Below are 24694 nucleotides of genomic sequence, written 5' to 3' on the forward strand. Positions count from 1 at the left end.
GTGTTTTCCTGCACCTGTGTGTGTTATATGCTTGTGGAATCGCGTGAATGTTGAGCAAAGGAAGGAAATATGTATATATATTTGAATAAACACGGGGATGTTTTCCTTTGGTTCCACTTTGCTTTTCATTGTTAGCAAAAGTTGGTCTATCAAACCTATAAAATCTTGTGTACTACATAACCTGTGTAGAAGTTAGCAATGGGATAAAAACTATCTGAGGAAGACACTATCAAGTTGGTTCCTGCCTCCGCCTATAACATCCTTGGAGTTTTAGATTTTAGCATGTACTTGTTTATCTGTTTTTCTACATTTAAAGTTCCTTGTGGACCTGGTTCACAGTCATACTCAATTGTTTTTTTTGTCTTTCAAGCCTAATTCTGGATTTTTATCCACTTGGTACACAATAAGTTGAGATAGTTCACACCTTCCTGGGTTTTTACCTGACCCTTGGTGTTTCGAGGTGTTTCATTAGCTCTTGATGAATGTACTGGTGGATAGTTTTTCAGTTCAAGATGCGCTCCTGTCTTTTTGACAAGTTAAATGGACTTGCATCACAATATTTTAGCTGTTAAAGTTTGAGCATTTCAAGTTCTAGTAGTATAGTTTATATAACCTTGAATTTTGATTAGAAGTCACATTGTAGGATCATACCATTTCACCAAAGAATAGTTTGCTTAGGTTTCTTCTTATTGACATTCATTCAAGTGCAGTTGATTTTCTCTTATAAGTTATAACCATGTTTCAACATATGCAGGATAACAATGTATATGCAAATATGATACAATAATACTCCTAAATATGACATTCACTTTGTATGATATAATGACTCACGTAGTTAAACAATACACGTAGAAGTAGCATGTTATCTGCTGCCCATTCTGCACGTGCTTTACCTTTCTTTTTGGATTGAACGATACACATGTAAGGCAACTGTTATATTACGAAATTGATTTAAATAGTCATGTTTATGTTTGGATTTCAGAGTGGGATCCTTGGGGTGTCCCAGATGATCATGAAATTGAGGTGATCGAGAATGATGCACCAGTTCCCAGGCATGTTCCCCTCCACCGACCTCCTCCTCTTCCTCAAGAGTTCCACGACACGCTAGAAGCACTTCAATCCAAGTCAGGAAAGGATAATCCTGCTATCAGCTCTAGTGAATCACCTTCAAAGGCTTGATCTGCAGCCAGGAAGATAAAGAGCTTTTGGTTTCTCAATTCCAATGTATTTTCCCCTTTCTTTTCATCAAATTGTTTCTGCTAGGTAGTTTAAAACCGAACAGGCTCCGCTTTTGTGAGAGAAAACTGTTGGCTTCCTAAATAACCTGAACTTTGAACCTTGAGAAAGAACAAATATTGCTTGTGTCTTTATATGTATCCGTGATTAAAAGTAATTTTAATTTAAGTCTTTTGACACCAAATTCTGCCATTTTCGTGTTCCCTTGACTCTCAACCTTGATAAATGAATACCATCTCGGATTTAAAATGATATATTAAATAATCAATGCATTTCGAATAACTATGGTTTCGTTACAAGTATTTTCTCCCCAAAAAACAAGGAAATAATAAATAAAAGAGAGGAAGGATAATAATGATATTAAACGTTAAAAATCATTGCAAAATATCATTCATCATTTGCGGGTGGTGTTTATGATTTCAAGATACTATCAATACAGTCGTTCCAAGACATGAAAGTTTCTCAGTGGGAACATATGCTATTCAATTTCCAATGTCAATATCAATAAGCGAGTACAAGTATAAAATGATCACAGTTACGGGTTACTTAATGCGCCAAAATAAACAAGCCAAGGAACAGGAGGATCTTCCAAAACAAAGGAAAAGGAGTTAAAGAGATTATCAACAAGGAGTGGTTAGGTGTGAATCACTTTTGTTGTTGATGGTAATCCGGAGATATCAAAGAAATATATGTCGAGCTTCTCTTTCAAAAAAAACAAGCCACCACCACAGACAGACCTGCACCTGTGGGTGAAATGGTTTTTTTTTGTTGGGTCAGATCTGTGGGTGAAATGTTAGATTGTGTCAAAAGTTACTGACCCAGAAGTAAAGATCCCAAGTAGAACACCGTCCAGATGCGCAAGCACCGTCATCGTTTTTTTTGTCGTGAGATGGGCCGGATAGACCGACCCGCCCCGAGAAAAATACCCGAAAACAACCCCAAAATTCAAAAACAGAAATTGCTTTCCCCTCTCCCTCTCTGCGATTCCTGATGCTGCGCTTCCAGAAGGAGAAGATGATGAAGTCCGCCTGAGGAGCACTACTTCTACCAGAGGATCGCCGTTCCAAGTCGCCGTGGAGCTAAGGCCGGCGAGCTACCTCAAACACTTCCTATCATCGGTTAAGCCATCGGACCGCAGCGGAGCTCTCCTCTCGGCGTCTTTGGTCGCTTCCGGCGTGGTTCCTGATCGGTTCCGACTAGGCTCTTCAAGAGCTCCGAGTGCTACGTCGTGCGTGCTGGTGGGTTTGTTTGAGATGATTGATTCTTGGTACTGTGAACCCAGCGGCAAACGCAGCGTTGTTGTGCAATCTTCTCTCCCGGTAACTTCCTCACGGCCGAATTGACTCTCTGTTTGGCCCCCTGTCTCTCTATTCTGGACCTGGCTTTCGGAATTGAGATGATGGTTTGAACCTGCTGGCTGGAGTTGTCTTGTTCTTGGTTGGTTTCAAAATGCTCATTGATTCGGTCCTATTTTACCTCCAAAACCAACTTCACATATAACATGTTCGATGAAATGCTCCATAGAGACATTTCCCATGTAAACTCCCTCATCACCTCATATGTTCGCCGTGGAGACCTTGCCACTGCTTGGACCCTCTTCTGTGACGTGCGACGCACACGCTCTGACCTTGATGCACACACCTTCACCCCTGTCCTTCGTGCGTGCTCTTTGTTACCACTCTCTAAGCGGGGCAAACAAGTCCACACTCACATGATCAAAACCGGTGCAGATATCGGAACTGTCGCAAAAACTGCACTGATGGACATGTATTCGAGATATGGGTATTTGGAACAATCCAAAAGGATCTTTGAAGAGATGGTTCACAGGGATGTTGTTGCTTGGAATGCTTTGCTTTCGAGTTTCTTGAGGCATGATCTTCCCCTTGAAGCACTAAGTGTTCTAAGAGAAATGGGAAAGGAGAATGTTATGCTCAGTGAGTTCACACTTTGTTCCGTGTTGAAATGTTGTGCTTCTTTGAAGGCCTTGGAATTGGGTAGACAGGTTCATGGTTTGGTGGTGTCCATGGGGCGTGATTTGGTTGTGCTGAGCACTGCTCTTATTGATTTTTACTCCAGTGTTGGATGTATTGATGATGCTTTGAAAGTTTTCTATAGTTTGAAGGGTTGGAAAGATGACATGATGTATAACTCTTTGGTTTCTGCATGCATCAGGAATAAGAGGTATGATCAAGGGTTCAAAATTCTGAGCTTGATGAAGCCTAATGTGGTTGGTCTTACCAGTTCTCTGGTTGGCTGCTCTGAGAATCTGGATCTGTGGGTAGGGAAACAGATTCACTGTGTTGCAGTACGTCAAGGTTTCACTTATGAGACTCAACTGTGCAATGCCTTGTTGGACATGTATGCGAAATGTGGGAAAATTTCACATGCTCGTTCATTGTTCAATGGAATTTCTCAGAAGGATGTGATTTCCTGGACATGTATGGTTGATGCATATGGTCGGAGTGGGTGTGGACATGAAGGTGTTGAGCTGTTTGAGCAGATGATGGAGGATGGGAATAAGGTGATTCCGAACTCTGTGACTTTTTTGTCTGTATTGTCGGCTTGTGCTCACTCTGGATTGGTGGAGGAAGGTAAAAAATGCTTCAATTTGTTGAGGGAGAAATATGGTCTTGAACCAGATCCAGAGCATTATGCATGCTTCATAGATATCTTAGGCCGAGCCGGTAACATGGAAGAAGCATGGTCAGCATATCAAAATATGATTGAGCAAGGTACTAAGCCTACTGTAGGAGTATGGATAGCATTGCTGAATGCTTGTAGTCTTAATCAGGATGTTGAAAGAGGTGAATTTGCTGCAAAGCATCTCTTGCAGATGGAGCCTGATAAAGCTAGCCATATTGTGCTTGTATCGAATTTTTATGCAGCCATTGGAAAGTGGGATTGTGTAGATGAGTTGAGAAGCATGATGAGGACAAAAAGGTTGGTCAAGGAAGCTGGCAATAGCTGGATTAATGTTTCAGCCTTCAATCAACATGTCGGGTTGCGATCTGCTTGATGTTTGCTAGCAACGGCCAACACAAAGTTGAGCCCAAGTCTTACTATTAAGTATGGATTGAATATAGTGGCAAGTTGGCAATGTGTCTGCTCTGCATTCTTTATATCATTGGCTAACATCGTCGGCCTTTTGCTCGTGCTTGGTTCTATTCTAGGCTCGACTCTTGGTTGCTAACATCGGTATGCTAAATTTAAGTTTCCCTATTAGCACCTAATGAGACCATGAATATGTCCTGGTCCTGTTTTAGGAAGAGCTTTTTCCTGGTCCTAATTGTTTTCCAGACTCAAACTCTCTTCCTCCCTCAATTTAGTTCAATGAAAATTATTAATTGGTGTTGTATCTGGAATAGTTTGTATCTGGAATAGTATATCATTAGTATGAAAAGAAAAAGGAAAAGTTCTTTAGGGGGATGAAGTGCACAGGCCTCACTCTGCTGTAATTTTCTAATCTTTCTGTGCTCACTTCATTCCACTTTTGAATATGCAACTGAAAAAGCTTCTTTTATCTACTTGTAAAGTAAATAACTTCATGGCCCTGACCTTTTGAATATAATGCTTTGTGTAGACGAGCTCTTCAGTCTTATGCTTAATTTGCAAAGTAAATGACACTCTCTTATACGCATTTGAGGGTGGAATATCTTGGTAGTGATGTTTCTTGGCAGGGGTGCTGTTGTAGTTGGTGTCTTTCATGTTGGGATTGCTGTCTCTGTTTTGTTGTGTTTTTTGTTTTTATGTTTTAGCTTTAGCATTGATGTTGTTGCTAGGCTTTGAGTGTTTGTTTTGGGTGGTTGTTGGGTAATTTTGTATCCATGATGCCTGTTGGGTGATTAAATTGGGTACCTTTCAACTATAATCTTGTCTTTTTTTTCACTGTTATGTACGGAATCTTTTAATCGTTAAACAAGTGGTTGATATTATTATTGTAAATTTAGTTAAAGCATTATGAATCCTGCATGCTGAAAAAGTGTAAAAATATAACAGGTTTGATATTATTGTAAATTTAATATTATTATACATACTATCTGATAGCCAATCACATCCACTATATTAGTTCAAATGCTTGATGAGTGTTTTGTGTCTTATCATGATATTTTAACGGTTTGTAGTAGTTTTATTGAATGAACGGCCTAGAGACTTTGATCATTCGATTCATCTAACCTGCACATTAATTTTGGAAAATCCAATGCCAGTGATATGGTATTTTTAAAAATACAAGCATCTAGACAACAAATTATGGATAACTAGAACCCATCATTTTAAAATTGGATATCATATATTATTACTTTCACTTTTATCTCTTAAAGAGTACTGATAGATTTTTCATTTGATATAATTTCTCTATAAATTGCCTTAAGGATGAATTGATAGATTTTTCATTTCATATAATTTCTCTATAAATTGCTTTAAAGATGAATATCTCACATGTTTAAGTTTGATATGCTGCTTTCTCCAAAGTGTATGTAGCAGATTAGGAAAGAGAATAATATCTTGTGTCGTTACTTATTTTTTTTGTTCTTTTAATTTTGTAGAGGATACCTCAGAAGTCAGAAGAAAGAAAATTGGGTGGAGCCCAGGAGAAAAAGTAGTGACCTGAAGTCCTGAACATAATCATATCATGCCTATTAGAGTTACTTATATCGTTTATTTTTCAATTTTTTACCGTTTTCTTATATGATGATCTTATCTACTTTATTTAATTTTGTGTGGGTTAAGATGATATCACTCTTTTCGACAAGGACTAAGGATCAAATTATGCAATTGAAGCTCTAACTCAGCAGCCTTACTAAGTTGGTGGAAAATTTAACATGAATGAAAATACATACCAGCTTCAAAATTCAACAAAAAATGATTTTTCCAAAGACATCTTAGCCAGTGGTACATCAACATGTCGATCCATGGGAATCAATAACCAACATGAAGATTGTAATTCATATAAAGACCTGCTAATCATGTTTGATTAATTTTGGAATAACTTGTTTGATTATCATTTCCTTTTGATTGATATTGACATTAAGCACACTGGTAATTTTTAATAGCACTGGAAGTGTTAGAACTGAAATTTTTTAGTGTCCAATGCTGAATACATGCAATATTAATTTTAAGTGGTTGAAGTCTTTCTTTTCTCACTTTAAGCAATGTGCTTGATTTGATGTGCATGCATTAAGTGCAGAAATCATTTACTTTTGTATTTTATTACATTACATGTTCAATGTTTTTTTGATTTGATAATTATGAACTGTAATTGTCATTATGTCATTAAAGAAGTGAGATTATAATTCTTGACACAGAATGTCAAAAGTGATAGAAGATTTGGACTGCTCAGTTAGTTTGTTAGCCATAATAAATTCATTTTAAAACTAACTCTGAAATATCCATTATTCAAGGTATTTGCTGCTTTTGTTAATACGACTCTTTAATAAAATATAGGACTAGGAATATATCCAATTTTGAGTAAATGAAATCTACAATATCAGTTACCAAAGTTTATAGTTCGGTGAATAGCTCAAGTGAAATGGCAAAAATGTTGATTTTTATAATTTTTGTCGTAACAAGAAATCTTTTGACATTAAAAAAATTATATTATCTTTTTACTTTTCATTAATTAGTTTAGGTGTTTCATTGTGTAAAAAACTGTAAATGCACATATGTAATGAGAAATTTTAATCAAAGAGAGTAGGTTATTAATCAAGGAGAGTAGGTAATGTAACACTTTAATACTTTTAAATTGAGTTAAGCTTTATTTGGATTATATTTAGTAGCTGATATTCAAAACCTTGCGAAAATTTTCTTTTAAAACAAATGTGAAATATTTATATAAACTAATTTATAGATAAAAATATTGAATAATTAGTTTTTATTAGAATAGTTACTAGTTGAAAAATATAAGTGGATTTGAAAATATTAACATGAAAAACCGGTGTGCTAAACTATGAAGGCACAACAATGACAAGCTTTACTCATACCAAATAAAAAAGGAAACATAATAGTTACAATTGCAATCAGTCAATAAGGATAAAATAAGACACATAGGAAATCCTAATTCTCTTATTTTGTTTAACTATGGCTAAAACAATCGCATATTCTTCCTTCTTAAGATAAACGTTTAATGTTTTTTATCTACGTCCTCGATAGCTTGCTCCCACTAGTGCACCTGTCTTTTCACCTCAATTGTATTGCTTCGTACTGCATCGTTCCTGAAGATGGTACGGAGAGAGGGGTGAGAAACAAAAGTTTCTCAGTAGTTTATCTATATGGTGTCATCGTATCCATCCCCAGCCACTCCAAGTTTTAAAATAAAAACAGTGATGATGCAATGTTGTTCAATTATTATTTTCAAAAGTCTTGATTAGTCGGAGTGGTGTGACTTTTAGATGCTTCTCATTTACTTATGTTATGACATGTGTAATGCATACAAAATGCCTATAGCGTTAAAACATATAAAGGTAACTCATAAACCTTGGTATGATGTTCTCATAGGCCATAAAGCAAGACGAAATAAATAATAAATAAGAGAAGAATAGTAACATTGCCATAGATAAATCAAACAGAATAGATCTGAATAAAATAAAGATCTTAAACAATATCATACATTATACAAAAAGGAACTTTGGAAAAAAGAAGGATCTTTGAATGCAATAATAAACATAATCATAAATTAAAAAAAAAAAATAAAAGAAGAACAATCATGATCACATTTTTCATTGCACTTTTTATTACTTTTTCTCGTAGCTTTTTTGGAAGGTATTGAGTTCAAACCGGTATAAAAGGTGGGAGTCCCCTTCCCTTACCGAAGGTTCTTATCCCAAACGTTTTGGCGATCACCTTCTCTTACCAAAGGATCATATCGATATCTTGTCTTTGGGGGTCACCTTCCCTTACCGAAGGATTATTCTCTCAGTTCAATTTACAATCAAGGTTATTTAGACATACACAAGAAGGGAGTCATGTCAACAAAAATATATTATTATATAAAATTGATGGGATAGTCCCCTTCCCTTACCGAATGTTTTTATCTCAAAGGTTTGCCGATCATCTTCCCTTACCGAACGATCATTTCGATTATCTTGTCTTTGGGGTCACCTTCCCTTACCGAATGATCATTCCCTCAGTTCTTTAATGCACATAAGATTGTTATTATAATGCATAATGCATATGAAGAAAAGAGACATTATATCATGACGTCCGATGCTAACATATATGTTCAAAAACATTTAAGATATGACATATAAAAAATAGCACAAAACTCCCTACCTCAAGTGAAGTTCCGCTAGGTATTCCGATGCAAATAGATGCGGTTTGTTAGTGAAGAGAGACTTGTTTCATGGCTAGACTTTGTGCATACTAGAATGTTTTGTATAGAAAAAGGGAATAGAATGAGAAAGGAAGGATCAAATAGCTCTCAGGTATGTGCAGATTATGTTAGGAGGCATTTAGGTGAAATCTTCAATCTGGATCGTCACTTTGTAATCCCTATAACTTTTTCTACGTTTGGAATTTGGAATTAGCTATTAGAGACAAATTTATAGAGAATTGAGTTAGAGTGCCTATGTTCTATGTCCCAAATCTCAACCTTCTGTTGCTTCGACCTTTACCTTTTACTTTGTGAACTAGCTTATTTACCCTCGTCCGTTCACGAAAACGCGAGAACCCTTGCTCATTTAACACTATATCCGGGCACCGATGCAGCGACTCTTGCTTTGACACCGTACTCGAGCCATACGGCGCGTTGCTTCCGGGAAACGACCTAGCTTTAGCGCAATAATGTCTTTGATTAATGTCATGGGGGTTCGGCTATATTTTTATGTTGGTTGCCGAAGACCTAACACAACCCTCCTCCTTTATCCGGACTTCAGACCGGCTATGTACCGCAAGTGTAACATAGGCAGAGTTACTGTGCTTATTTACTGTTTTTGTTAATTTGAGTTGTTTGTTTTGAGTTGATTTTGTGATTTAATTTATTAATAATTCTGATTCTGTGATTCTGAGCTGCTGGTTTTAATTTATTTTTGCTTGTTTTGAGTTGATTTTGTGATTTATTTGTATTCAATTTCTACTCAATCTATTTGTTCATTGTTGCTGATTGTTGTTCATTGTTGTTCATTATTTGTTCGGTTTTGCTGATTGTTGTTCATTGTTCATATTTGCTGAATGCTAGTAATTTTATTTTGTTGTGTTTCTGTTTCTGTTTTTTTAATTATTTGTTCATTGTTGTTCATTGTTGTTGATTCCTAGTATTTGTTGTTCATTATCTGGTATTGGTTTTTGGCAGGATATAAGAAGAGAACTTGGAATCAATATAATTGATGAACAGAAGGTGCAATTCTCTAAGGTAATTGGTCTTTCTACACATGTCTCGGTTGCGACTTTTAGTTTCAAGAGAACTAGATGGGCACAATGTATTTATGTTTTGCCTGCATTTTTTTTGTGAGAAAGTGCATTTCAATTACAAGTTATGAAGTTCTTTGTACTATGAAAGATGTCTTCAACATTCTACATATATTGATATAATGATATTAAAAATAGAAAGGAAGAATTTTATTGTTTGTAATATACCTTTAGATGTGTTATTTTCTTACATAATGCAATGACACTTATGTTAGTCTTGTGTTATCTTGTGTCATTTAATAGAGTTAATTCATTTGTTTTACTACATTTAGGAATTTTTTGGCATGTTTGTGAAATTGTGATTCTGAGTTTTATTTATTTTAATTTCTTTTGTTGTCAAATTTCATTGAATCAAGATTTTTGTTAGTTATTGCATATTTGTGTTATATGAGCTTAATGTTATAATTTTGTGAAATAGTATGGCAAGCTTTTCTTTGAGTTGATTGAAAAAACCGAACAAACCGAACCAAACTAAACCGATTTTAATTGGTTTGGTTTGGTTCGGATGGTCTTAATAAAAAAATCGAATCAAATCGAACCACAGTTTAATTAAACTATTGGATCGGATGACTTTTTTTTAAAAAATCGAACTAAACCGCACCGCAAATGCCCCTAGTGAGAATGCATAGTACTCCAAAATAAAAATATACTTGGTTAGAGGCTAGAACACGCACGGCGGCACAACCCCCTCTTTTCTCTATCTCTCACCAGAGACCACCTGCCACTGTCAAGGCTCGGCAGCCTCGGAGTCTGTAAGGGGTATGATTTAGGAATAGAGAAGAATTAATCAATCAAAAAAAATTTAGAGAGAATTAAGAGGAAGAGAGATAATTCCATAAAAAAAATTCCAAAAAAAGAACTATATTCATTACTCAATTCATGTCCTCCTATTACCCTTCTACTATATCTATTTATAGTAATTCAAATACTAATAAAACTATCCTAATTGGGCCTTGGCCTATATTTTACTCGTTACAGAGTCACCTTGGCCCGCGCCGAAGCTCCTCTGTCCGACTGCTTCTCGGCGCTTCTCTGGTTGAATCGAACTGTCGTAGATGCTTCACGGCCACGGTGCTGCACTGCTTCTCAGTGACGACGACACCATCAAGAGCTGCGAGGTGCGACGGTCCGTGCGCTGGCGCTTCTCTGCTCTATTTTCCGGCGTTGCTGCTCCCGTTCGTCTGCTTCTTCTCTGCCACCATCAGTCCCCGCGAAGGTTAGCCCCGCCACGGCGAAGCTCAGTTAGCAACCACCTCTGCTCAACTGCCCCTTTCCCTGTTCTCAAGCTCAGGTAAACCGATTTTTTTCCTTTTTTATTTTAAAAAAAAATTAATGTTGATCTTTAGAACTTCTGATTAGTGTTTTGATTATTGTTCTGATTAGTATTTTGATTATTGTTCTGACTTCTGATTACCAGTAATGGTATTTTCCCTCTCTTTTTTTTTTTCTGGAAAAAATTAATTAGTGATGCTATTTTGGTGTTCTGAATTCTGATCCTTGTTCTGATTACCAGTAAATTGAATTTTTGCTCTGATTATTACCTGTTTTTTTTTTCTGATTTGTTTCTAATTTAGTTGATGCGGTTATTGTTGATTTTTCTGATTATTGTTCTGTTTATTGTTATTGTGCTTTGGTGTTCTGTTTGTTTATTGTTCTCTGAATATCTCTTTTTACAAATTATTATTAAAGTTCTGGTTTTCATCCGCTTTTTACCTGGCATCATTGTGGCTCGAATGTGTATAGGTTTCAACGAGTTTAAGATTAGGTTATGGTCTAAAAAATAGGCTTGGTACATATTTAGGCTGGGTCTGGATTAAGACAAACCGGTTTCACTAGTCCATATATACCCCTTATAATCAAATCAAAGTTACTATCTTTTCATAACCCATTTCTAGAAACAGATTCATTTACTTGAAAGTTAAAACCTTTTGTAAATTTTGTTGGCCCCTTCAAATAATGCCGCCCTCAAAGCTCTACAACGCACTGTAAAATTCTATATTATCCAAATCTCTCGCTCTCACGCGTTTTCTCACCTTCCAAATTCGTTCCCTTTCATCAACGTCTGCTTCTGCTCCTGCTACCCCATCACAGGACCATGTCTGCCACCTCATCCTTGAACAGAAAACTGCTTCCAAGGCCATTGAAACTTTCAGATGGGCCTCCTCACTACCCAGCTTCACCCACTTCCAATCCACATACCATGCCTTGATCCATAAGCTATGTACTTTCTGTTGTTTCGACAGCGTTAAGCAAATGCTTGACGAAATGCCTAACTCAATCGGCACCCTCCTGGCGATGAAATCTTTGTCACAATTGTCTGCTGCCAGCATGACTCGTGCAGTCATCAAGGTCCTTGACTTAGTGTACAAGTTTCATAGCAGTCCTTCCTTAAAGATATACAACTCCATTCTTGGTGTCCTTGTGAAGGAGGACATTAGCATAGCTAGGGAGTTTTTTTAGGAAGAGTATGATGGAGTCTGGGGTTGTTGGGGATGATTATACTTTTGGGATCTTGATGAAAGGGCTCTGCTTGACCAATAGGATTGGTGAGGGCTTTAAGCTCTTGCAGGTGATCAAGTCTAGCAGAGGGGTCACACCAAACACTCTGATTTACAACACCTTGCTTCATGCACTTTGCAGAAATAGAAAAGTTGGTAGGCCTAGAAGCTTGATGTATGTGATGGTGAAACTGAATGGTGTCACATTTAACATTTTGATATCCGGGTATTGCAAAGAGGAGAATTTAGTCTAGGCTCTAGTTATTATTTAAAAATTAAAAGTACCTAGCTTAGTTAGATTTGTACAAGTTTTTACTTCGTTTATTCTAGATCAATGTAGTGCACTCATAATAATATTATACACACTAAGTTGATATGTTTGTGAGTTTAATTAGTTCCCATAATTTCAACTAGCATAAGCAAATTCAAGTGCACATGGGTAGAAAACTAGAAATAACATATATACATAACAAGTTTCATTATCATCATCTTGGTAAGCCATCGTTGGGTTGCGTTCTTAATGTGAATTCCATCGAAGATCTAACAACGATATTTTAAATTCCCACATGGTTAGCTAATGATCCACCTTTGGAATAGTATTGTCCAAGGAGTATAACTTCAATGTGTATTGTAACTTTTCTTTATATTAATTTGTGTTACATTAGATCATGTGTAATTTAAATTTTAAAATCAATGAAATCTAATACACTACAAGATACAAAGATAAAAAATATAATATAAAATCAACCCAATTCTTTTCAAATATATGACAATCTCAACAAATTTTATAGTATATAAGCATTAAAATTAAACTCAAAATCAAATTCATTGAGATACCTTTAGATATGGATCTGATTTTATGTAAGATATGAATAATGAATACATAAAGAGAAAACAACAATAATTTTAAAAATGATGGTATATAACTAAGTCTTTTTAGTAATTAAATTTAACTAAATTAGTCTAATAATTTATTAGTATAACAAAATCCATCTTAATAAATGCATGTATAAATTTGAATAAGATCAGCGTTAAAATATATTGAGATGTTCATTAAAATATAATAAAATTTAATTATGAACTTAATTATAAAAATACTTATTTAGGTAGTATTTCTCTAATTTTAAAATTGGCTTCACAAAGCACGTCTGGAAAACAATAATGAATTTATTAAAGAGAGAAATATAATTAATTAGTTGCTATGCATTCACCAAGTTTGCAAATTGTATGCTCAAATAATTAATCATTATGTTTGATAATAAATCATTTTTCATGAGAATTTGGAATAAAATTAGAATAATAAACGTAAAAAAATCAATAATTATAATTGAAATATAGCAAAATAAACGAACCAATCCAAATTCTTCGATTTGATGTGTTTTAACATAATAAATAAATAAATAATATTTTATGTTATTATATTTAAATATAAGATTATTTTGCCTTTTTTAAAAACTTCGCTTATACTACATCTGCGGTACATAGCTGGTCCCAAGCTCGAATAAAGGAGAATGGTTGTGTTAGGTCTTCGACAGCCAACATGAAAATTTAGGTTGTTATTGCGCTAAAGTTAGGTCGTTGTTCGGAAGCAACGCGCTGTATAACTCGCGTACAATGTCAAATGAGTAAGAGTCACTGCATCGGTTCCCGAGTGTAGTGTTAAATGAACAAGGGTTCCCACATTTTCATGAACGGACGAAGGTAAATAAGCTAGTTCACAAAGAAAAAGATAAAGGTAAAGGTAGGAACGATAGAAGGTTGAAATTTGGGACATGGAACATAGGCACTCTAATAGAAAAATCGATGAAGGTGGTAGATACCATGGCAAGGAGGAAGATTAACATCATGTACCTATAAGAAACAAAATGGGTCGGTACGGACGTTAGGGAGTTGAATACTTCTGGGTTCAAATTTTGGTATACAGGAAAGGTGAAGAATCGGAATGGGATAGGTATTATCGTGGATAAGCAGTGGAAGAAGGATGTAGTAGATATCAAGAGGGTGGGAGATCGGATCATTGCTATCAAACTTGTGGTGGAAGGAGATACTTTTCATGTGTTTAGCGCTTATGCACCGCAAGTGGGTTCGGACGAGTAAGACAAGATAAGGTTTTGGGAGGATTTAGAGAGTTTGGTCTAAGACATATATTCAGGAGATAAGATTTTCTTAGGAGGAGATTTAAATGGCCATGTTGGAAGAGAAGTGGTTGGGTATGAAAGTATTCACGGAGGCCATGATTTTGGGGTGGTCAATACCGAGGGTAAAACTATTTTGGACTTTTCCTCAACGTTCGACCTTCTCATCGCAAATGAATGTTTTAAAAAAAGAGACGAACATCTTATAACCTATAAGAGTGACCTGACAAGCTCTCAAATCAACTTCTTCTTGTTGAGGAGAGTCGACTGAAAATTTTGCATTAATTGTAAAATTATTCTGGGAGAGAGTTTAACAACACAACATAGGATGGTCGTCATGGATTTTTGCGTTGAGTAAAAGTTGAGAAAAATACATCATACGAAAAATCCAAGGACGAGGTGGTGGTAGTTGAAAGGTGAGGAGGAACAAAGAAGCTTCCTAAGACAGGTAGGAGAAGAAGCAAAGTGGATGGAGATGGAAGTGCGGAAGAGATGTGGAGGGAGATGACAGAAGTTATTAGAAAAATAGTAAAAGAAAGTTTTGGTAAATCAAGAGGGATAGGACCAAGAGACAAGGAGTCCTGGTGCTGGAATGCGAGTGTACAAGAAAATATAAAGGTAAAAAGGGAGTGCTTTAAGGTGTGGTCTTTGTGCCGCAATGCAGATAATTGGAAAAAATATAAGGTGGATAAGAAAGAGACAAAAGTGGCTGTAAGTGAAGCAAGAACTAGAGCATAAGAGGGTTCCAGTCTTTAGGCACGAAGGAAGGAGAAAAATGTATATATAGAATTGCAAAGAGCCGTGAAAGAAGAACGAGAAACTTGAATAAGGTTAAGTGCATAAAGGATAAAGGCGGAGAGATTTTGACTCAAGAGGAGAAGATTAATGAAAGGTGGAAGAGTTACTTCTACGTGTTATTTAATGAAGAACAGAAGACTCTTCCGAGCCTTGGTCGATTATGCATGAGGGAAGAAGATCAAAACTTCAACTACTATCGAAGAATTCGAGACTTCAAGGTAAAAGAGACTCTAAAGCGGATGAAACATAGCAGGGCAGTAGGACCCGATAATATTCCAAGTGAAGTTTGGAAAGGACTTGGAGAGAAAGACATCAGCTGGTTAACCAAGCTTTTTAATGAGATTTTAAAATCAAAGAAAATGCAAGGTAAATGCAGAAAGAGCACCTTGGTACCTGTCTACAAGAATAAGGGGGATATTAAAAGTTGCGAAAACTATAGAGGGATCAAGCTCATGAGTCATACTATGAAGCTATGGAAAAATGTGATAGAACGGAGGCTGAGACAGGAGACACAAGTAACAGAGAACCAATTTGGTCTTATATCAGACATATACACCACTGAAGCGAATACCTGTTAAGAAGGATGATGGAGAGGAATCGTAGTAATAAAATAGATCTACATATGGTGTTTATTGATTTGGAAAAAGCATATGATAGAGAACCAAGAAATTGCTTATGGAAGGTTTTGGAAAGGAAGAGAGTAAGGATCGCATATCTTCATACAATTAAAGACATGTATAATGGGGCTACAACTAGTGTGAAGAATCAGTGGTGTGATAGAGAAATTTTTTATTGGTATAGGATTACACCAGGGATCATTTTTAAGTCCGTATATTTTCACATTAATCTTGGAAGTACTCACAGAGTATATCCAAGAGCCTATGCCATGGTGCATGCTTTTCGCCGATGATATCATCCTTATGGAAAGGTCAAGGGAATACCTAAATAAGAAGTTGGAGGAGAAATGCTCTAGAAGTGTATGGTCTGTGTATAAGCCGTAGTAAGATGAAATATATGGAATGTAAGTTCGGCCACCGAAGGAAAAATCCTAATACTGAGGTGAACATTGGAAAAAACATCATATGAAAAGTTAAAAGTTTTAAGTATCTTGGGTGCATCATACAAGATAATGGATAGATTGAACATGATGTAAATCATAGGATCCAAACAAGTTGTCAAAATGGCAGAGTGCGTATGGTTTTATATGTGACAAAAAAGTGCCTTTAAAACTTAAAGGTAAATTCTGTCGCATTGCTATCAGACCGACTATGCTTTATGGTACAGAGTGTTGGGTGGCCAAAAGGGAACACGAACATAAGTTAAGTGTTGCAGAGATGAAGATGTTGAGACGGATGAGTGCTCATACGCGATTGGATAGAATAAGGAACGAAGATATAAGAGAGAGAGAAAGAGAGAGAAGAGAAGAAGAAGACCGATAGAACACTCAGTCAGGAGGGTGGATGAGATGGAAGATGGACAAGGGATGAAAGGCAGAAAAAAATCTAGGAAGACCATTCATGAGGTGGTCAAACGAGATCTATATGTAAATGGTCTATTTGTAGACATGATACATAATAGAACTCAATGGCTTCGTTTGATCCATGTAGCCGACCCCACCTAGTAAGACAAGGCTTTGTTGTTGATGTTAAAATCTTTCTTTTGGCCATAGCATTCGGAAAAATGATTGAACCCATAAAGAAAGGAAAAGATCCAATGGGGAAACTTCTAGAACCAATTTTAGGGTTTTATCAAGGGACTTAGATACCATCATCGAGGATCCAATCGATACCTCCAACGTAGATAAAATTCTCTTCCCTTTTTCCGTCGACAATCATGTATGTTGTTTTCGAAGTCCCATACTATCCTCTTCTCATATCGATGAAGTTCTCTCTTTCTTTCCAGATAATTGGAAAAAATATAAGGTGGATAAGAAAGAGACAAAAGTGGCTGTAAGTGAAGCAAGAACTAGAGCATAAGAGGGTTCCAGTCTTTAGGCACGAAGGAAGGAGAAAAATGTATATATAGAATTGCAAAGAGCCGTGAAAGAAGAACGAGAAACTTGAATAAGGTTAAGTGCATAAAGGATAAAGGCGGAGAGATTTTGACTCAAGAGGAGAAGATTAATGAAAGGTGGAAGAGTTACTTCTACGTGTTATTTAATGAAGAACAGAAGACTCTTCCGAGCCTTGGTCGATTATGCATGAGGGAAGAAGATCAAAACTTCAACTACTATCGAAGAATTCGAGACTTCAAGGTAAAAGAGACTCTAAAGCGGATGAAACATAGCAGGGCAGTAGGACCCGATAATATTCCAAGTGAAGTTTGGAAAGGACTTGGAGAGAAAGACATCAGCTGGTTAACCAAGCTTTTTAATGAGATTTTAAAATCAAAGAAAATGCAAGGTAAATGCAGAAAGAGCACCTTGGTACCTGTCTACAAGAATAAGGGGGATATTAAAAGTTGCGAAAACTATAGAGGGATCAAGCTCATGAGTCATACTATGAAGCTATGGAAAAATGTGATAGAACGGAGGCTGAGACAGGAGACACAAGTAACAGAGAACCAATTTGGTCTTATATCAGACATATACACCACTGAAGCGAATACCTGTTAAGAAGGATGATGGAGAGGAATCGTAGTAATAAAATAGATCTACATATGGTGTTTATTGATTTGGAAAAAGCATATGATAGAGAACCAAGAAATTGCTTATGGAAGGTTTTGGAAAGGAAGAGAGTAAGGATCGCATATCTTCATACAATTAAAGACATGTATAATGGGGCTACAACTAGTGTGAAGAATCAGTGGTGTGATAGAGAAATTTTTTATTGGTATAGGATTACACCAGGGATCATTTTTAAGTCCGTATATTTTCACATTAATCTTGGAAGTACTCACAGAGTATATCCAAGAGCCTATGCCATGGTGCATGCTTTTCGCCGATGATATCATCCTTATGGAAAGGTCAAGGGAATACCTAAATAAGAAGTTGGAGGAGAAATGCTCTAGAAGTGTATGGTCTGTGTATAAGCCGTAGTAAGATGAAATATATGGAATGTAAGTTCGGCCACCGAAGGAAAAATCCTAATACTGAGGTGAACATTGGAAAAAACATCATATGAAAAGTTAAAAGTTTTAAGTATCTTGGGTGCATCATACAAGATAATGGATAGATTGAACATGATGTAAATCATAGGATCCAAACAAGTTGTCAAAATGGCAGAGTGCGTATGGTTTTATATGTGACAAAAAAGTGCCTTTAAAACTTAAAGGTAAATTCTGTCGCATTGCTATCAGACCGACTATGCTTTATGGTACAGAGTGTTGGGTGGCCAAAAGGGAACACGAACATAAGTTAAGTGTTGCAGAGATGAAGATGTTGAGACGGATGAGTGCTCATACGCGATTGGATAGAATAAGGAACGAAGATATAAGAGAGAGAGAAAGAGAGAGAAGAGAAGAAGAAGACCGATAGAACACTCAGTCAGGAGGGTGGATGAGATGGAAGATGGACAAGGGATGAAAGGCAGAAAAAAATCTAGGAAGACCATTCATGAGGTGGTCAAACGAGATCTATATGTAAATGGTCTATTTGTAGACATGATACATAATAGAACTCAATGGCTTCGTTTGATCCATGTAGCCGACCCCACCTAGTAAGACAAGGCTTTGTTGTTGATGTTAAAATCGCCATAGCAGCCATAGCATTCGGAAAAATGATTGAACCCATAAAGAAAGGAAAAGATCCAATGGGGAAACTTCTAGAACCAATTTTAGGAGGGACTTAGAGGACTTAGATACCATCATCGAGGATCCAATCGATACCTCCAACGTAGATAAAATTCTCTTACATGGCTCTCTTTGGTGACAAAACTCGCACTTTTCGAAACAATCCCAAAATTTCTAAAAATACACTCTTTTTGACCTTGTTTAAGAAACTCGAACCTGATAAAAGAAATTTTGGGCTACAAGTGGAATCTATGACCTTCGACTGTCTCGATATCAACTCACTACTCATCATTGGATGATTGGAGTTGTTATTTACTTTTGGAGTCGAACAACCAACAATCTACACTTTCTATGTGGAATGGTAGGCCCAACTTTGTAGTTGCTACAATAACAAGTCTCTCTCTTATGGAAACCGTTATTACGCATGACTTAAAGCCATCGAAAGAATACAAACTCAATTGGAATAGTTCATCTTATGTGGAATTCATTGGAAACAATATGGGACAAGGTGATGACCCGTCACTGATGAAGAACACATTGTGTTCTCGTGCTATTGGTTATATAGGATAGTCTTTTGTTTGTGCAGTGTGACAATGTAGAAACTCTATCAACCATTGGCAATACTAAGCCATGAGAGTATATCGAGTTACTGCCTGGCTAAACTCCTTTTAGGAAACTTATATGAAGAGTTAGGTCTAATGGTTAAAAACCTGCTAGATTGATCTCCTTTCAAGGCTGGAGGTCCACTATGGTTATTCCAATTATGGTTGAATGCTGTCTTTGAGAAGTTCATGGTGGTTGATGGCGCTTTTCTCGCAACAAAACACCGCATTGAGGGCGATAAACTGTCAATATTGAAGCCAAATTTCTCTAGTTCCTCTGTGGGAGAGCTTTTTACCAAGCTTTACGATGCCAAATCCTTCTAAAACGGATCTCAGCTTCACTCTTTTTGTCAAGCACAAATGTGGCCTGGTTTCAAGCCTCTAGAAAACAAAGAGGGACAGCGCCTCAACAATAACACCTGGTCCAGTTTTAATGTTATCCAAGTGTTTGTCATTGGTTTTGTGGTATACAAAAAAGCTCAATATCGAGTAACACTTTATTTTCTTCACCTAGTTGCTAGACAAATAGGATTTTCTCAAGTATTACCAGCTCCCCTTGGGTCGAAATTATCCAGCTAACTTGGTCAACAAGTTTATAATTTGAAGCAAATTCATCAACTCTTGAATCAAAATAAAGGTCGTCGATTTAATTACGATCCCGTTGACTTCATCTCCAGTTGGTGAATTTGCTTAAGATTTTGATCACATTGTGAAAAATATTTTTGCCACTATTTAAGGAAAGATTGTCACAAAGCAACTGGAGATGAAATCAACGGCATTGAAATAAACGGGATTGTAATCAAATCGACGGCCTTTATCTTGATTCAAGTGCTAATGAATTTGCTTCAAATTATAAACTTGTACCAAGTTGACTGGATAATTTCGACCAAGGGAGCTGGTAATGCTTAAGAAAATCCCATTTGTCGAGCAACTAGGTGAGGAGCATGAAGTGTTATTTGATATTGATCTTTTTTGTATACCAGAAAACCAATGGCAAACCCTTGGATAGCAGTAAAAGTGGACCAATGCTGCCTTTTTTGTTTTTAGACTTGATTATGGAGGCTTGAAATCAGGACCACATTTGCACTTGACAAAAGAGTGAAGTTGAGATCATCGTTTTAGAAGGATTTGGCATTGTAAAGCTTGGTAAAAACCTCCCAAAATAAATCTCCCACAAAAGAACAAGAGAAATTTGGCTTCAATACTAACGGTCTATTGCCCTCAATGCGGCGTTTTGTCGGCGATAGGAGCGCCATCGACTACCATGAACTTCTTGAAGGTAACATTCAACCATAATTGGAATAACAATAGTGGATCTCCATGAGAGGAGATCGATCTCGCAGATTTTCAACCATTAGACCTAACTCTTCGTATAAGTTAATAAGTTTTCTAAAAGGAGTTTAGCCAAGCAGTAGCTCAATGTGCTCTCATGGAAGAGTGTTGCCAATGGTTGATAGAGTTTTTGCATTGTCACATTGCGCAAACAAAAGACTATCCCATATAGCCAATAACACAATGTGTTCTTCATCAGTGACAAGGTCATCACCTTGTCCCATATTGTTTTTGATGAATTCCCCATAAGATGAACTATTCGAATTGAGTGTGTATTCTTTCTATGGCTTTAAGTCATGCATAATAATGGTGCCCATAGGGAAGAGACCTGTTATTGTAGCAACTTTGAACAAAGTTGGGCCTACCATTTCACATGGAAGGTGTAGATTGTTGGTTGTTTGACTCCAAAAATAAAGAGCAACTCCAATCATCCAGCGATGAGTAGTGAGTCGATATCGAGACAGTCGAATAAGGTCATAGATCCCACTTGTAGCCCAAAATTTCTTTTTGTTAGGTTCGAGTCTCTTAAACCAGGACAAAAAGGGTGTACTTTTAGAAATTTTAGGATTGTTTCAAAAAGTGTGGGTTTTGTCATCGAAGAGAGCCATGTAAATATCGTTTTTTATAAACAGCTCTTGGTTCGGCAAAATCCAAAAGAAAGAGAAGACTTCATCGATACTACAAAAGGGCAGTAAGGGACTTAGAAAACAATGTACATGATAGTCGACATCAAAAGGAAGAGAATTTTGTCTACGTTGGAGGTATCGATTGGATCCTCGATGATGGTGTCTAAGTCCTTTGGTAAAACCCTAAGGTTTGTTCTAGAAGTTTTTTCCATTGGATCTTTTCCTTTCTTTGAGGGTTCAATCATTTTTCAGATGCTATGACCAAAAGAAAGATTTTAACATCAACAACAACAATAAAGTCTTGTTCCACTAGGTGGGGTCGGCTACATCGATCAAAGGACGCATTGAGCTTTATTATGTATCATGTCTACAGAAAAACCATTTACATGTAGATCTCGTTTGACCACCTCATGGATGGTCTTCCTACTTTCTTTGCCTTTCACCCCTTGCCCATTTTCCTCCTGACTGGGTGTTCTGTCAGTTTTCTTCTCATATGTCCAAACCATCTGAGATGCGATTCTACCATCTTTTCCACAATAGGTGCTACTCCAACTCTCTCTTGTATCTTCGTCCCGTATTTTATCCAATCGCGTATTACCACTCATCCATCTCAACATCTTTATCTTTGCCACACTTAACTTATATTCGTGCTCCTCTTTAGTCGCCTAACACTCTGTACCATAAAGTATAGTCGGTCTGCTAGCAGTGCGTAGGGGTGTTCAAAACCGATCTGGACCGATCTAAATCGACCAATCGAACCAAAAAATCGAAAACCGAACAAACCGAAAAAACACATTTTGCTATTTTTGTTACGGTTTGGTTTGGTTTTCGGTTCTGACAATGAAAATCCCAACCGAACCGAACTAAACAGGTATATAAAAAACCATCAAAAACCAAACCCCCCACCCCCAAACGTAAACCTAGCTCTAGCTGCTCTCTTCTCTCAATCTCGCACTCTCGCTCTCTGCACTGGAGTCTCGAGCTCGAAACCATTCCTCCCACCACCTGGCAGCGCCTTCGAAGCCTTCTTCCCAGCGAGAACTGATCCAACAACTTTCTTCCCAGCAGCGCGGAAGCCGGAGCCTTCTTCCCAGCGAGCATCGACCCAGTAGCGTTCTTCCCAGCAGTGCCGAAGCCTTCTTCCCACCGAGCCACCCAGCACAGCACCACCCAGCAACGTTTTTGGCCACCCACAGCGCAGCACAGCACAGCACAACACAACACCGACCACCAAGCCACCCAACCACCGATTCAAGTGAGATATGGAGCCCGAGCCTCCGAGTCAAGTATGTAATTAAGTAGTTTGACTAATTTCTGTTCAATAATTATTGTTCATTGATTCATTGTTGCTGGTTGTTGTTAACTTGTTATTGTTTTATTTGTTTCTCATTGTTTAGGGAAATTTGTTGTTTTATTTGTTTTATTGTTTTACTTGTTATTGATTCACTGATTATTTGATTTCGTTGTTGCTGGTTGTTGTTTTCTTGCTGGTTCAGTGTTCATTGTTTTATTTGTTGTTCATTGTTTAGGGAAGTTGCTTCTGATTCCTGGTTCACTGATCATTGTTTAATTTATTTGTTTTCCTATTTTTAATCTATTTGTTGTTGTGTTTCTGCTGTTGAATTATTAGACCAAAGAAATTGGATTGATAGATAAAAATGATAGTAAAAAAATGACAGTTTGTCCTGTTCATTATAACACTTGTAGCTTTGGTTATGATGTACTAGGAAAGAATCTGCATGCACGCTTCCCCTTTCCCTGTATTGGAAGATATCATTCGATCACAACATGCACAAACGACCATAAATTTTCTTATCTGAGAAAAATGTAAGGTTTCATTTTCTAGGGAATTGATGGGATTATAGACATATGTACAATAGTAGTACAATGATTTGGTGCTTGAAATTTTCTAGGCTTTGCAATTGCAAGCATTATTAGTATTTAGTAATTTGGTATGAGGTATATAACTGATGTTTGTTAGTCAAGGCCGCAAGGTTAACAGTTACTGCCATGTGAAACTTTGGAGTTGAGCTAGGCATCACATGCGCTTATGTTAGAGTATGGATATCTGGAGTTGATTAAGTGCTTCTCAGTGCCGTTTTTCATCTCTAAATGAATTGCTGTGGTTTTCTTTGAATATGAGTATCTTGATAAGATTGGGATGAATTGTCAATTCTTTGAATCAGTGACTTTCCTTTTGTTGAAAATTATAGTTGCATTAGTAAAATTGCATATATGATATATGAGTCCTTATAAGAATAAAAGGATAATTTTGGTAGACATTATACATGCAAGAAATGGTCACAAACAGGTAGAAAAGGATGAAGAGGCAACATTTTTATTGACCAAAAAGCTGAGACTGCTTGGATACAAACACTTTTGTTGACGAGTAACATGGTCAGGGTTAGCAAGTTGTGTTGTACAGTAGCAATCAAAGATGGAAACACTTTTATTATTACTATTGTTCTTATTATGTAACTGCATTTTGATTTCAGGTTGGTTTACGTAAAGAAGTTTAGCTGTTTTGTTGGAGAAGACACCATAACTTGGCTATCCTTTGATGAAAATTTATATTTATTTTCAGTTATTTTGACTATTGAACTTTTAAACTTCTTTAATTTCCATATTTAAATTTCATTTGTCATCGAATTTCATTTGATCAAGACTTTGTTAGCTATTGTGTATTTGTGTTTGTCGATTTCAATGTTATGACTTTGTGAAATAGTATGGTAGTATTTTTTCGAATTGATTGATAAAACCAAACAAACCGAATCTATCTAAACCGATTTTAATTGGTTTGGTTTGGTTCGGATGATCTGGATAAAAAAATCAAACCAAACCGAACCGTAGTTCAATTAAACGATTGGATCGGATGACTTTTCTCTCAAAAACCAAATCAAACCGCATCGCGAACACCCCTAGCAGTGCGGTAGAATTTACCTTTAAGTTTTAAAAGCACTTTGTTGTCACATATAAAACCAGACGCACTCTACCATTTTGACCAACTTGCTTGAATCCTTTGATTTAAATCCTGTTCAATCTCTCCATTATTATGGGTGGCAATGGGGCGGATTTTTATCCTACCCAACCCCGCTTCGCCCTACAATAACCCGCATAGAACCTGTCTCGTTTCTACCCGCAGGTAGTAAAAAGTTAAACCCTAACCCGCCCTACCCTTACCCACCGCTATAATTATTAAAATCCAACAAATAAAATAAAATTTAAAATTTATATAACCATCATTGCATACATAACATAAATTAAAATAAAAACTTAAATATAATATAATATTATTAATTATTTGACTAACTATTTTATATATATTATATATATACCGA

At 36.6% G+C, this 24694-nt stretch overlaps 3 protein-coding genes across 6 annotated transcripts in view; all 3 read left to right on the forward strand.

Annotated features, from left to right (window-relative positions):
* Positions 1–1428, forward strand: part of LOC107644894 (probable NADH dehydrogenase [ubiquinone] 1 alpha subcomplex subunit 5, mitochondrial) — a 2283-nt gene extending 855 nt beyond the window's left edge. The window contains exon 2 of the mRNA XM_016348847.2: positions 983–1428. Coding sequence (XP_016204333.1) covers positions 983–1179 — 197 coding nt within the window. The 3' untranslated portion in view covers positions 1180–1428. The remainder of the gene's footprint in view (positions 1–982) is intronic.
* Positions 1876–6038, forward strand: LOC107644896 (pentatricopeptide repeat-containing protein At5g66500, mitochondrial-like). Its single transcript, XM_016348848.2, has 2 exons — positions 1876–4431; positions 5781–6038. The coding sequence occupies exon 1, from the start codon at positions 2738–2740 to the stop codon at positions 4250–4252; it is 1515 nt and encodes a 504-aa protein (XP_016204334.1). The 5' UTR covers positions 1876–2737; the 3' UTR covers positions 4253–4431; positions 5781–6038.
* On the forward strand, positions 10613–24076 carry LOC110262687. 4 transcript variants are annotated; one of them, XR_002347626.1, is made up of 3 exons: positions 10613–10927; positions 23668–23753; positions 23852–24076. XR_002347626.1 is itself a non-coding variant. In XM_021103268.1 (2 exons), the coding sequence occupies exons 1-2, from the start codon at positions 10692–10694 to the stop codon at positions 23160–23162; spliced, it is 315 nt and encodes a 104-aa protein (XP_020958927.1). In that variant the 5' UTR covers positions 10613–10691; the 3' UTR covers positions 23163–23661. The 4 variants fall into 4 exon arrangements, 1 of the variants encoding a protein (XP_020958927.1); XR_002347625.1 differs by having other exon boundaries at positions 23668–24076; XR_002347624.1 differs by lacking the exon at positions 23668–23753.

The sequence above is a fragment of the Arachis ipaensis genome, chromosome B05 (assembly GCF_000816755.2).
Source record: "Arachis ipaensis cultivar K30076 chromosome B05, Araip1.1, whole genome shotgun sequence".
Classification (NCBI taxonomy): Eukaryota; Viridiplantae; Streptophyta; class Magnoliopsida; order Fabales; family Fabaceae; genus Arachis; species Arachis ipaensis.